The 15,000-nt window shown below is 39.6% G+C and overlaps 2 protein-coding genes across 2 annotated transcripts in view; one reads left to right on the top strand and one right to left on the bottom strand.

Annotated features, from left to right (window-relative positions):
• Nucleotides 1-1,982, top strand: part of LOC125034567 (ubiquitin recognition factor in ER-associated degradation protein 1-like) — a 7,764-nt gene extending 5,782 nt beyond the window's left edge. The window contains exons 2-4 of the mRNA XM_047626457.1: nt 315-435; nt 639-793; nt 1,078-1,982. Coding sequence (XP_047482413.1) covers nt 315-435; nt 639-793; nt 1,078-1,710 — 909 coding nt within the window. The 3' untranslated portion in view covers nt 1,711-1,982. The remainder of the gene's footprint in view (nt 1-314; nt 436-638; nt 794-1,077) is intronic.
• Nucleotides 1,983-7,351: 5,369 nt separating this feature from the next.
• LOC125034860 (alkaline phosphatase-like) overlaps nt 7,352-15,000 on the bottom strand; it is a 15,486-nt gene continuing 7,837 nt past the window's right edge. Inside the window, exons 4-11 of the mRNA XM_047626895.1 lie at nt 11,192-11,381; nt 10,755-10,930; nt 10,392-10,611; nt 9,981-10,114; nt 9,730-9,846; nt 9,538-9,619; nt 8,750-8,977; nt 7,352-8,544 (exon numbers count right to left, since the gene is read on the bottom strand). Of these exons, the coding sequence (XP_047482851.1) occupies nt 8,300-8,544; nt 8,750-8,977; nt 9,538-9,619; nt 9,730-9,846; nt 9,981-10,114; nt 10,392-10,611; nt 10,755-10,930; nt 11,192-11,381 (1,392 nt within the window). The 3' untranslated portion in view covers nt 7,352-8,299. The remainder of the gene's footprint in view (nt 8,545-8,749; nt 8,978-9,537; nt 9,620-9,729; nt 9,847-9,980; nt 10,115-10,391; nt 10,612-10,754; nt 10,931-11,191; nt 11,382-15,000) is intronic.

Raw genomic sequence — 15,000 nt, 5'->3', positions numbered from 1 at the left:
ATTTTTAAAGTCTATAAATTATCAGAAAAAAACACAAATACAGATTAGTTCATAACTGATTATTATGTTAAGGTTAATAACTAATATAAAAATCTGATATTTATTCCTTAGAAAGCTTGATTTTCTACATTAGAAGATGAATTCCTTGCCATGACACCATTACTATCAACATGTACATTAACCTAGCAGTTTTTTGAAATTCAAGCGTCCATTTTTTATTTGATCCAATTAATAAAGTTGCTGCTTATGTGCCTGTGTTTATTTATCATCATTGTCATTGTTAATACATTTATTATGTTTTTTCATTTCTACAGTTTAGCTTCAATATGTTTGGGGAGCCCTTGCAGCCCCGTCCTTTCAACACCCAATACCGATGCTATTCGGTATCCATGTTCCCTGGTGCTGACAAACAGTCTGTTGAAAATGGTGGCAAAAGTAAGACGATATTTATTTAAGATGCTTTAGTTACTATATTTTGATTGTTGAATTGATATAGACTAGATAAATATGTCATAGTTTATTTTCCTGTATAGCCTTTGTAAATTTGTTTCTGTGATACATGTTGTGATTAATATCTGATGTGTGTATATAAGTGTCCAATCTAATTTCCATTATTTATATCATGCCTTTCATTACAGTTATAATGCCACCTTCAGCTCTGGATGTTTTGACACGTCTTAACATTGTTTACCCAATGTTATTCAAGTTAACCAACCGACGTGCCAATAGAAATACACATTGCGGTGTTTTAGAATTTGTAGCTGATGAGGGAAAAGTTTATATTCCGTATTGGGTAAGTTCTATGGCATCACTCTTATTTTGAAGAAAAATACATAAATAGTAACATCCTTGACAGCATGTTTTTTTCTGTGTGCTGGAATTTTTAATGATTCTATAAGTAGTTGTATGGTGTTTTATTTGCATTGAAAGTGAATATTTGAAGGTTTCCACTTCACTTTAGGTATTTAAAGTAATTGATTAGGTTGAAATAACTTATTACTTTCAAACCTTCATATTGCTCTGTATAATATCAAGATGTATTGGCATTCTCACCTAGCCTTTTGGTTCCATATACAGATGATGAGAAATCTGCTGCTGGACGAGGGGGATCTTATTCACATTGAGTCTGTGTCACTCCCTGTTGCTACATTCTCCAAGTTCGAACCTCAGAATGTGGAGTTCCTTGATATCACAAATCCCAAAGCTGTTTTGGAAAATGCACTTCGAAACTTTGCCTGTCTAACAACTGATGATGTTGTCGCCATTAATTACAATGATAGAATATATGAAATGCGTGTCCTAGAGGTCAAGCCGGGGAGTGCTGTTAGCATCATTGAATGTGATATGAACGTGGAGTTTGCTGCCCCAGTGGGCTACCAGGAGCCGGAGAGAATGGACAGTGCAGCAGCCTTGCCCGAGGATACCGAAGAGGAGATGCTGCCAGAACCTACAGGCTTCTACTCCTTCCAAGGCTCAGGTAACAGACTAGATGGAAAGAAGAAGAACCTGCAACTTCCCCAAGAAGAACTTCTAAAAAAATTGCCCCGTCAGCGTGGGATTCCAGATTACGATTATGAAATAGGTTTTATTAAATTCTGGAGAAAGTTACCTAAAGTGAACAATACTGAAAATAAACCAGAGGAGCCTGATGAATTTGAGTCTTTTGCTGGAGAGGGTACATCTCTGCGACAAGCAAAGTCTAGAAAGTAAGCTTTTTTTTTTTATATATATTTATTCCTCTAGCTAATTTTAACACATATTCTCCAAAGAATCGGTTTTGTAAGCCAATTTTGTATACCTGCAGATATTTTTTGAACCAGTGAAATGAATAATTAATTCAACTTCAGAACTCTATCCCTTTTCCTTCAGACCAATCTGTTATGAAGTCACACATACTTAGTGATAACCCTGCACAAAATTTTTGAAATAGATACAAGGAAGCTTTTATAATGGTTCATGTAGAAATAAATTGTTTATGTGTATATGTGATTTTGATTTACTTTGGTATACACTAGTGTTATTATTATTATTACTTTTTTTATACAATGCAAGATGCAAGTAGAAGAATGAAAGAAAAGGAAACAAATATGCCGAAGGCCTTTTCGCATTTACTGCTTCATCAGGCCTTGAACTTTTTAATATAACTAACTTGGATAGGAAAAGTGCCTACCCCTTGGTTATAGTTATAATATAAGATCAATATTTAAGATAAATCTTGAAAAAATATTATAATGCGAATTCATCAAGTAGATAATATACATGCAAGTATCTTAACTTATTTATTTATTGTTTTTATGAAGTATTATCTAAAACTATAAATTCAACATTTGACAAAACAGATATAGTTAGACCATGTTTTTTAATGTATCAGGCATTACATGATGCTATGTTATTATATCTGAGACTTTAGACAGCATTGTTTATGAGGGAACAGATGAATTTTGTGTTAAAATCCATAGATTTTTAAAAGTGACCATCGAGAGCATGCATAAAACAGATTAAAATAACACTTTTTGTAAATGTTATGCATCTTCAAATAACTAACAGTCAAACTGGCTTGGTTAAATGCCTTCAAAATCAGTTGTGTGTGTTTTTTCATGTTACCCACTTTTTGAGAAACTTATAATGACTATATTTAGAATAAGCAAACAAAGGAAATTACTCTCTGTACAAACCACTAGTTTTAAATACCATACCCGTTGTTGCCGTGGAGGGCTGATGAGATGGAGACTGAGGCCCAAGGTCCCCACCCTTCTTCAATCCCCACTTTTACAAACCTTTTGAATACTATTTAGCCCAGCCACATTTGATCGAATTTTGTTATCTGTACAGCCCCTTACTCTGACAACACTCTCCTCTCTCCAGCAATGCCTCCAAAATGAAGTAGGCAAAGTTTCCTTCTGCCTTGTCACAGTTACACCCGAATCTCAAGCTAGAGCATATCAACCCCAACTAACTTTACAGGCAAACCCATTCTTGCTCAGCCTCCCTCAATACTTGTACTGGAACCGTCTCCATCTCCCCGACAAACTGCACAACCTACGACAAGGATTGATCAGATTGTAGAAAAGACCTATTCGCCTGCCTCATGGACTTTGGTGCAGTATCAGTACAATGCTACACCCTTCTCCTTAGAGGCCGCCGTCAGCCCTCCATCAATATTGCCAAGATAACATTCCGTAGGTATGACCTCCCCCTTTGAGTATTTTAAGGAGGGGTTCGGTTGGTCAAGAGTTCTTGCTCTGAGGCCAAGAACTCCACCTTCGCTGCTTAAAAAATCGACCTCTCAAGGAAGCGCCAAAGCCCGAGCAGTGTTGCTAATCTACCAAGTGTCCAGCCTGAAAAAGTCTACGCTTAAACTCAAAAGTATCTGCCACAAGCAATATTTTAAGTCAACATATCTACCCTAACATGTTTACAAAGCATAATTTCACAAAGGTGCACATACAGCGCGCCTAAAACAGCGACACACGCTTCCGATTGGCAACTCTGACAAAAGCAACCCAACACAGAAGTGACAATTACTAAATCAAAATGCTATCATCGATATACCCATTTCCATATAAACAATTTTTACGTAGTTGTAAATAAAATTCACTGAATATAATATCAACAGAAGAATATTATTAGAAAATTTGACAAAATGGTTTCTGCCTTCAATAACTGTTGGCTGGCATATTAATTTCCATACACGATGATATAATAAATTAGATGCAGATGGTGATGATGAATAGAAGGTTGCAGTGCTAAGGTGATGAAAAAAACAACATTAGTTTCTTCTCATGTTGAAGTAACAAAAAATGTTATTTGAATACATTCGTGCAATGAAACAGAATGGCTCAATCTGACATAAAAAATGCCCGCAACAAACACATGGACAAGATATGTTTGTAGATATCTCCCCTGGGAATTGTCCCATTTAGATTCGATCCAAGCTCTACGCTTCATTTTGTAAGATTATACCAATGTTAGACCATGGGATACACGAAAATAAGTGTAGCGTTACTGGCGATCGCTGACTACTGTTTTATTATTGACGAATATTACTTCAATTCTAGATTATTGTTTTTCTACATCATTATTTTATCAATTCAGACCTTTTCACTTGAAACATTCTCTAGTTCATTGAATGGTAGGTATATTCTTCATATCGATAGACGAAGAACATAAACATGAGTTAAACTGTCCGTGTTCTGACTTGATTTATAGTAAAAAGAAAGAAAAATTCACGTAATCTCCATTCGTATATAGAGAATTCCAGTTGCATTAAACATATTGTTATGGAAATCGTACAGAAATCGTTAAAAAAAATCCTCTATTAAAATAGCGGAGTTCTAGGCCAACGCCCGCATTCGAAGGCGGTACCAGACGACGCTGTTGCCATGGTGACGGTACGCCGCTTGACTTGGCAAGCAGAAATCGCGCCTTGTAAAGGGTAGCTTGAGAAAGCAAGACAGATTCTTGAGATGGCAAGGAAAGTCTCGAGATTCTAGGCAAGATATTTCCGCTTAAAACGCCCTTACTCCCTATGTATAAGGCTATAGATACCTCCTACTTTAGACTGGTGGATAGCGATAGTAGTATGTTCGGCATGACTCTTTATTGTTGAAAGAGTACAACACAAGTAAATAAACACAAGATACGATATTCTGGGAGCAAGCGCTGAAGCGGAGGCGTGCCCTGGCCAGCGGAGGGCCGAGGTGAGGGTCTTGACTGTACAGGGTGCGATCTGTCTGCTACTTCTTTGAGCGCGAAGTTGCAGTTTCAACCGAAAACGGGGCGTGGAAAAACAGCTACGGAATAGATGTTTCTTCTCTGGACGCGTGTCATGGGGGAGCGCAAAGAGAGGTCACCTCCCCCTATTGTTTCAACTGTCATATGGCTATTACCTCACCACAAGGTCTGTATAGTCCTTGCCTCACCATACCCTATGTTTGATGTTTCTACATCCCCCCAGTATCCCCTCATCTCACTTCTGCCCTTCCCCTTCCCAGTTAAATTCTTTTGCCTTTCATTCTGAATCCAGACACTCCAATTTCCACCTCCATTCCAGACACTCCAATCTCTACTTCCCCGGTAATTATCCATCTTCCTCCTCGTCAAACTCACCGCAGAAGAGAAGTTAAATGTTCCACCCCATCTCCTGCATCCTCTCCTACATCAACCTCTCCCTCCGCCCCTCAAACGCCTGTCCCCTCTTCTCCCCCTCATAAGAAAACCTTTTGTTTCTCAGACTTCCCCAACCAAACTCCATTTCAGAAACTCTTGAAGACAAGCCTTGAAACCCCCATTCTCCTTTTGCTTATCCCTAACTTACCCTACTTACAATTTACCCCTACATTCCATCTATAGGACATATAACGTGCAGCACAACAAATCATCTACTAAATTCCTTCCTTTGCCCTTTTCACTATTACACCCATAGTGCTATGTGACCCTTGATGTCTAGCGCATTTATTTTGTTTTGTAACCATTAACCATGAAAAAAGGCATATATCCATACACTGATTTTGTCTTCTGTCCCTACTTTCCCACAAAAGTAATTCACTGACTACTTGAGAGTGATGATGTTAAGCCCGTGAATGTCGCATCCGCTCTCGTGTTGAGCAAAGGTTTGGTTATGTAGAGATTAGTGTTACTGTATTAGATATATATTTATAAGTTGATAGTGTTATGTCTATGGCAATAGTAGAACAAAGGAAGGGGTCTGCTGCGAGAGGTCCCAAGGGGGTCTTTTAGCTATAGGGGTTATGTGCGGCACTTGAGGTCCATTAGATAACCTCCTTGGGGATAGGCTTAGGTGTGTGCTCAAATGGGCCATGTGTGAAATGGGTCTTACATCGTTCGGTCACTCTACCGCGGCGGTCTCCGCCGCAAAATATGCCAGAGAAAGTGAAAAGGCGCAGCTAGCTAAACAATATAACCTAAGCATAAAATAACCTACACACAAAGTAAACACTAAGTACATAAAATGCAACAGATAAACAGTAGGTGATATAATAATATCAATAGGATACACAATGTATGGAAACAGAGAATTATATATAAACTAAACATAGGGGTAGTAACTTATACTAAATAAAAGTACAACATAACGAAAAGATAGATATATGAGGGAGTGCAATAAGCAAGTGTACAAACACGGTCAAGCGTAGCCAATGACAATGTGAGAGGATACACGAGGTTAAGAGCTGACGGGGCCTGCTTCACCAGCGCTGATGCTGACAGGCAGTCTGCGTGTCAGTGACTTGATCGCGATGCAACGATACAGTATAAAACCAAACACGACGGCCAGTATCCCGAATACGGTAGACAGTATGGGCAGGCCATAGGTAACATGTGTGTGTGTTTGTGTTTCATACATGTGTATGAAATCAAAGGGATCCAAATGATCGTCGATAGAAGGGAAGAATCTGACGTTTGCGACAGGGAGGGAAAAAATACTGATGGGAGTGTCTAGCGGGGTCGGTGAGAGCAAAGGAGATGGCGGTGAGTATGAGAAGTGAAAATGGCGAGACGGGCGTAAGGTGATGAGGCGGGAGTCCAGCCGGCAAAACCGCGGGAGGATGAATGCGCCATAAGATCAGTATGGTTGTTGTTACAGGTGATACTTAACTGTGTGTCTCTGAAGAAGTATAATAGGTGTGTGTCGGGAAGGGTGAGGAGGAAAGGGGTAGCCTTCGTGACGTTTAGTTGATCAAACAAGCAGGATTTGTGAACATTCCTGCCCGTGATCAAGGCCATATGACACGAGGAGTGAAAATAAGGGCGCTCAGGGATTATAATGTCGAAACAAACACGCAAACTGGACAAGACATGGGAGCAGGGGGGTAAAGATGTCAGATGATATGAGCGAGAGTGAGCTATGGTCGCTGGACCTGAGTATAATGTCGGTGTCAGGTGAGAGTACGTAAATCTTGCTGTCTAAGGAAAGAGGGAATTAATGGTACAATATTTTAGTCTGTTGTGACAATTAAGAATTTAGATTTTTTTCTTCTCTTACCTGCATTCAATTACGAGCTGCTAGTGGCAACCAGGTACTTCACCTCTCTTTTCTTTCACCAGCCACCACATGCACATTAGAAATCCTCCATTTAATTAACATGAGCCCTTTCCCATTTTGCTATTCCCTGCCATACTTCATTCACTCACCCTCTTATCCATTACAACACCATACTATCACCACTTATTTACTCACCCTCCTCTTTATCCTTCTTTGGATACTAAACCGCCCTATAGTGCTACATGACCTTCAATGTCGAGCACATATTCACTTTTTAATAATTAACCATGAACCAAAGCTCTGAAAAAAAACTAATATGAACATAATGCTGGATAATAAATGCATTGATTTTTATCAATATTTTATTTATATCACTTCGACAAAATATATATATATTTAATTACATATATGCAAATATCCTAGTATTTCATCCGGAAAAATAGCATTCAAAGGATCAATATGATGTGACAATGAATAAATATCTATGTTGGTCGAAACTAATGAAAGCAATGATCCAGTGATATGATGTAGGCATATTATTTAAATACTACCTGGTTTTATCTGCCATCAAACAGTTCCACATAATAAAAGCATAAAATAAGAACAGAATGTACAACTAAACTGCTGAATGTCAATCAAGTATTTTCCCAGCTACCTTTGAGTCTTTCAGGTTACAGAGAGTTCAAGAGTATTAGTAGTAACAGTAATATGCCAAGTGATTTTAAATTACTAGCCATATTCTTACTACCTACAAACATTTATTTCATGTAACCCAATTCTTCTCAAGCTACCATAACTCCTGCCAAAGTAATACCTGAGACACTAAATTTCACACAAACCATTTAAACACTCAAGTTTTAAAGATAGTAGCACCAGTTTTCATTTATCTTAATAAGTATTTGGCCCCTCATTAGCACCATTGGACACTTGACACTTGTACCTTAAGTTAGAAATGCATAATATCTAGTTACTATGCAACAAGAACGGACAAAGATATTCCCATACACATTAAGATATCAAGAGGAAATACTGAAACCTGTTCTTTAATCATATAAAATCTTATTCCTTACAACAAGAAATAAAATAGATGTAAATGCAGTGCATCTCATAACTAGTGCAATAAGTTTGTAATTCTGGAATTGGAATTGATAAACTAGCTGCTGTCACTGGTTTTGAAATTTCACATTCTGTCAGTAAGCTGCTGTCACTGGTCTCTAAATTACCAATCTGTTCTCAGTATTTGGAAGATAAAACCGCATATTCTAATTTAATTGGCATGGCGTGGAAGTGGCACATTCAATGCCGTAGCCACAGAGCTGAGAGCAGCGCTAGAACCACACCAGGAAGAGCTGCGGTTGTTGATCCACCAGCGGTAGTTGTTTCAGTGTACAGGCCAGCAGTAGTTTCAGTGTACTGGCCAGCAGTAGTTTTAGTAGTACTCTTGCAATGGTCTTGATTAGCTCCAATACATGCTGCATATGCCATGGCGTGGGCAATGTAGTTCTGCTCGTGAAGAGTGTGGAACAGGTGAGCCATAGGACCTGTTGGAAGTATGTTCATCAGGATTAGTAACAAATACCATATAATGAACTATTATTTATGCATTTATGTTATTTTAAAGGTATCATTTCAGTGTATATATATATATATATATATATATATATATATATATATAGTAATTTTGGCCAACTTTCTGTGCGTACACATGATTATCATTATTTTCTTTTTTATAAACAATATACATACCGTTAGCATAAATAGCAACGTCATCACCACCGTGGGTCTCTGAGTTCCTGGGTACGGCCGCTAGCTGAGTGTAGTCCCATCCTGTTGCTACTTCCTGTGAGATGTTCCAGCGGGATACTAGGTACCCGCCCTCACTCTCATCCTTGATGGTGGTGTAGTTGTAGCCGGGGCCGTTGGCGTACATGAGTGTGGTGTAGGGCAGGCCGTCGTCACCCAGAGCAGCGAGGCCTGGGGGTGGGGGTCACGTGCTCACTCAACAGTCGAAAAGTGTGTTCGCATTAAAGTTCCTTTATCGGATGCTATGTATATATATTCAGCTACTGATATGCATGTGACTGACTGGCTGACTGACTGACTGACTGACTGACTGACTGACTGACTGACTGACTGACTGACTGACTGACTGACTGACTGACTGACTGACTGACTGACTCTCTCTCTCTCTCTCTCTCTCTCTCTCTCTCTCTCTCTCTCTGTGTGTGTGTGTGTGTGTGTATGTGTGTGAGTGTGTGTGTGTATTTGTGTGTGTGTGTGTTTGTTTGTTTGTTTGTTTGTGTGTGTGTGTGTGTGTGTGTGTGTGTGTGTGTGTGTGTGTGTGTGTGTGTGTGTGTGTGTGTATTTGTGTGTGTGTGTGTGTGTGTGTGTGTATTTGTGTGTGTGTGTGTGTGTGTGTGTGTGTGTGTGTGTGTGTGTGTGTGTGTGTGTGTGTGTGTGTGTGTGTGTGTGTGTGTGTGAATACACGAACCAATACATTTACATAAGCGCAGTTATAACTATACGATCCTTACCAATAATTTCCTGTCCACGACTGGGATAGCCACTGATAGACATGGTGTGCGCGTGGTCGGCGGTGACAACGATGAGCGTATCCTGTAGGAAGGTTATATAAATTAGGAACCACTAATTTAAGCTCAAACTGCCGTATAACAATAATATTCGCTCCAAATTATCCCGGGCTGTGTAGTGGATACTTCACCCACCTCTTCACTGGTAAGGTTCAAGGCCTTTTCAATAGCTTCATCCATCGCTACGGCCTCGTCAAGGGCGCGGTGAGCTAGGGTGTCATGGTGGGCGTGGTCAATGCGGCCACCCTCAACCTGCACGGGAGGAGCTTATGGATGAACTCGGCTTATACTAAGATTATCATTATCAATATATTTTTTATTCTTCTAACTTTTATGAATTAGTGAGCAAGCTGTCCTCATCCTACTCGATCGCTAGTCTGCCTCACCAGTAAGAAGAAACCGTTGTCTTGAGATGAGAGGATCTCGATCGCTTTCTCCGTCATCTCGGCCAGTGTTGGCACGTCCAGGCCCAGGCTCTTCTTCTCGTGCTCGTAAGGCATGTGGCCGTTGGAAAACAGTGCTGTGTGGATGGAAGAAAGACATGAAAGAACATTATGGACTGACGCGACCCGATTGGTCGTATTCTGTTTAACGGGGTGGAATTCCGTCTGGCTGTTCATCAACATGGAAATGATTTGTTTGTAAAATAGACTTACATATATTTGGTTTGAGTAAAGTCTTGGTTAGTATTTAACATCGCATCATATTTACTTGGAGGGAGGGGAGTTAATTAGATCCCAAATACCTTAATGCACAGGAATTATTTATGCAGAACGAACCGTTTGTCGACATCTTACCAAAGAGATATTCGATATCCGAGGTGTCGACATCATTCAATTCTGTTCTGGTCCGGACGAACTGGTGCTTGACTCCACTTTCATGCTTCTTTTGCAGCCAGCTCTTGACCAGGTCTCGCCCATCTTTCCTTTTGCAGCTGGCCCACTGGTTGTCCAAGGGGTCATTGGGTCTGTCCACGGCGTTGGCGTCAAAGTTCTGGTATCCGCCACCCATGATCACCTACAAAGATCACGAGATACAATCTACCATGCGACATCAAATAGCGACAGTTAAACACATGGAAATACACATGAATGACTAATATTAATTAAAATAACTCTACGAATAAAATATGACCCTCAAAACAGGCATCGCATCCTTACGTTCAAAGAAGAGCCGGGCTCATCTTCGATCAACTGCCTCGCAATGTCCTTCAGTTCAGGGCATTTTTGCATATCTTCAGCCTTAATAGCGCCGTCACATTCCCAGTCTCGGTTCGCGACGTGAGCATAGGTGGACGCTGGCGTGGCATGGGTCACCCTGGTAGAAGTCACAACACCTGTCGACAAAACTCGGCATTCAGTTCTGTGCAGTGGTCTATAAGTGCACTTTTTGTCTTCCCCATTTGTGATATACATACGGTGAGGATTACTTATCTAGCATATTAACGCAGTGAGGGATAGTTATCACGGTTACTAATTCAACGAACCCGAGTTAGGCTAAGATGACTTTCCAAAAAAAGGGAAAAAATGGGAATCCGGAAGCCAAAAAGTACCAAAACATTTACGAAAAACCACGTTCCAGTCGAAATCGTACATACCTGACCTCTTGCCGGCATCTTGGGCCCACTTGGCAATGGAATACACCTTATTGTTCTCGTACATAGTCTGACAATCATCGTATTTGATGGAAGCGTCGAAACCAATCGTCTTGTAGTTTGTCTTGACGCCGGTTAGGTAAGCTGTGCCCGTTCCAGCACTGTCTGGTACTTGTTTATCGACGTTGTATGTCTGGAAAATATTGGATACGTACCATTAGGCGACTGGTCTGGAAAATATTGGATATTAGGCGACTGGTGTGAAGGTGTTTTATTGTGGTTCTTTCATAATGGTATGCCTTGAATTGTGAAGCTATTAGTACTCGTAAGGGTAGGGAAATGGATGGGGAGGGGGGCGGCTAGATACACGATTCATTTTCTGTTTCTATATCTGTCTATAGTATATATAAGTTCTCCATCACTCTGTTCCTGTTCCTGTTCCTGTTTCTCTCTCTCTCTTCTCTCTCTCTCTCTCTCTCTCTCTCTATATATATATATATATATATATACACACACACACACACACACACACACACACACACACACACACACACATACATATATATGCATGTATATATATATGTATATATATATATATATCTGTCTATAGTATATATAAGCTCTACATCCCTGTCTGTTCCTGTTTCTCTCTCTCTCTCTCTATATATATATATATATATATATATATATATATATGCATATATATATATATATATATATATATATATGCATGCATGCATACACACACACACACACACACACACACACACACACACACACACACACACACACACACACACACACACACACACACACACACACACACACACACACACACACACACACACACACACACACACACACACACGCACACACACACATATAAAGAAATAAAAAAAAAATATGTATTAAAGATTCTTAAAGATGGAGAGTACTCTACTTTGTTTTGTTGCTGAGTGAAAAGATATGAAGTGAACTTGCAGAATCGCTTAATCCCAGATGCTCGTTTTTCCTAAACTGAATAAATGCATTATTATCATTCTAAACATTCTTGATTGTTCTGACAAACTGAATTAAAATTAAACATCAGTACAATCGTTAATCATTGCCAGCCATTTTCCTAACAACATCAACAACAACAAAACAATAACAATAATAACAGAGGTTTCTCCTGGCAACAATTTTACATAAGCCTGCCGGACTTTGTTAAGTTAAATGAGCGCTAGATTAAACCCCAAAATAAACGCTTGCAGATATTCCCGCTTTCAATGACCTTCAGATGCTGCGTAACTTCTATTGCGATTTGCAGAATATTAATTATACGTAAAGCGAGGTAGTAAACAGAGTGAAAATATTTGTTAAAAGTTGTAAAATCACCATCCGTGAGTATGGCTGATAGCGTGATCTGTTTGAATAAAAAATGAGTCTAAAATGCGCATCTATTTCCTAGCAAATCCAGTAACAAATGTGTCTTATAATTCAGCGCCAATGGGTGGACGTGCTTCATGGCGTCACGGTCAGAATCAACAATGAAATGCATTTCCACAACATTTGCAGTATGATGAAGCAGTCTCTCTCTTTATTGATCATAATGAGAATCCTTACTGTCTATCTGTCCTCTGCTAAAACTGCGATTTGTTCTAAGAGAGAATCGTTTTTATTTTCATATTATAAGAAAAAAAAAGTCGTAAGGCATCGCGTAACCTGGAGCGAACAGGAGTGATGCGTCTCCTTCACTGGCGTGAAGTAAAACGCTTTACTACTGATTGCTCTGATTCTTGACTGTCTCCGGTTCTGCCTCGGACAGCCAGACGAGTATCACGCCACTCGAGTTGACTAGTTATTTTAAATGACGCTGTCGTCTAGCCATCTGCCTCTCCTTCGTTAAACAATAAACTTGGTGTCCCTTGTCATCTTTTAAAACTATTGTTTGAACCACAGTAACATTCCGTTGCTGCCAGTTATGAATATCTATTTCGGTAGTAACAAACGTTGCCTAACTGGGCGAGACATCATCCCGACCCTAAGACGGACAAGGTCACAGAGGACTTCACCATCATTTAAGAACCGTGGCATCCTCACGGTGGCGAATTCTTACCAAGATGTCAACGAATTCAAACGACGCAGGTGTCTCTGTTAATCGAGAATATAAATTAAATTACTGTCTGCAGTAAACTTTCACTCCGGCCATTCAAATCATGTCGTGTTTTCCATATCGAACGAACAAGCGAAGATTTATCAAGTGATAATAACGGTGATTTGATCGGATCAGAGACCGAAACCAAAAAAAAAAAAAAAATAAAATAAAAAAAAATCTGTTACTATATGACTGAATGCATGAATAGAAGAAAAACTAACGAGTAGGCCCTACATGTAAGAACAGATATATAATTCATTTTATTCACAAGCAAACCAACAGTGTTTGTAAACCGCTTGTCATTCTCAAAAGAAGAATAACTTTAATCAACTCATTTAAAGCTGACACATTACATAACTTACGATAACTAATCGTTGTGTTAGTAGTAGAGAATACAGAGCATTTTTTGTGTCAGAAATTCCCAACAGACCATCTACCCAGTACATACAACAACTCCAACAAACTTTGCTAACGTAAAATGACTATAAACCTAAGAACAAAGTCAGCGTGCGTTGCGTAAGGCGAGATTTAGGGAGAGTCCGTGAACTAACCCTGAACTTGCCCTCTCTCCCTTACTTCCCACTCCTCCCTCCCTCTGCCCCTGGTCCTCTCCCCTCCCCCCCTCACCCATCTCGCCTCTTCCCTATTTGTCTGCTATAACGCTTTTTTTTTTTTGCGTGACTACTCGCTTTCTTAACTTGTTTCGAGGTTAGAGGTTTCTCGTTACGTTTTCATGAGCGCTGTAAATGCGTGTGTGTGTGTGTGTGTGTGTGTGTGTGTGTGTGTGTGTGTGTGTGTGTGTGTGTGTGTGCGTGTATGTGTGTGTGCGTGTATGTGTGTGTGCGTGTGTGTGTGTGTGTGTGTGTGTGTGTGTGTGTGTGTGTGTGTATGTGTGTGTGTGTCTGTGTGTGTGTGTGTGTGTGTGTGAATACACTCACACACACACACATACACACACACACACATATATACACCTATATACATATATAAACTTATATACATATATGTATATGTATATATATACATATATATACACATATATATACATATATATACATACTGAGACGCATTAATCAGAGGTAGAGACGAGTCACCACACCTGCATATCAACAACGGCTTCTTGTGCCTTAAGTTACTTCTTAATTAATGACACCTAAAGTCCTTCCCCTTATCTCGCTAATAATCGCTGAGTGGCGCTAATCGGCGGGGCTTTACCAAGAGTCAATCACAGCCTCCTTTATCTCTTCTTGATGAGATATCGAGCGAAAACACACTTGCGGCCACTGCCACTTTTCCCCCGCCGGCTCGCGACACCTAATTGCTATGTAAGCTGCCTGTGACCTTCAGGTTGATGACTCAATGTTATCGTGTTGTTGGGATAAGAAGTCTTATGTATTTTTTATCTTTTTTGGAAATGATTAAGCAATCGATCTACTGAAATATTACTTTTCGTGTTGCTTGCGGAGAATCTCGACTAAATGGAAATTTCCTGACATCACGTAACACTTCTAGATTATTCTTATTTAACATAAACAGGACAGCTCAATTGAATATAAAATGTGGATGAATCTTACTGCGTAGATGTCGGCGCCGTATTAAAATTCGCCATTAGAATAGTATTGAGTTGCATGAACATCTTTTGATCTTAAATGAAGAGTAAATGCGGTCTAAATGA

This window comes from Penaeus chinensis, chromosome 18, assembly GCF_019202785.1.
Source record: "Penaeus chinensis breed Huanghai No. 1 chromosome 18, ASM1920278v2, whole genome shotgun sequence".
Lineage (NCBI taxonomy): Eukaryota > Metazoa > Arthropoda > Malacostraca > Decapoda > Penaeidae > Penaeus > Penaeus chinensis.
The sequence above is the reverse complement of the archived record's forward strand: the minus strand, read 5'-3'. Positions and strand labels throughout refer to the sequence as shown.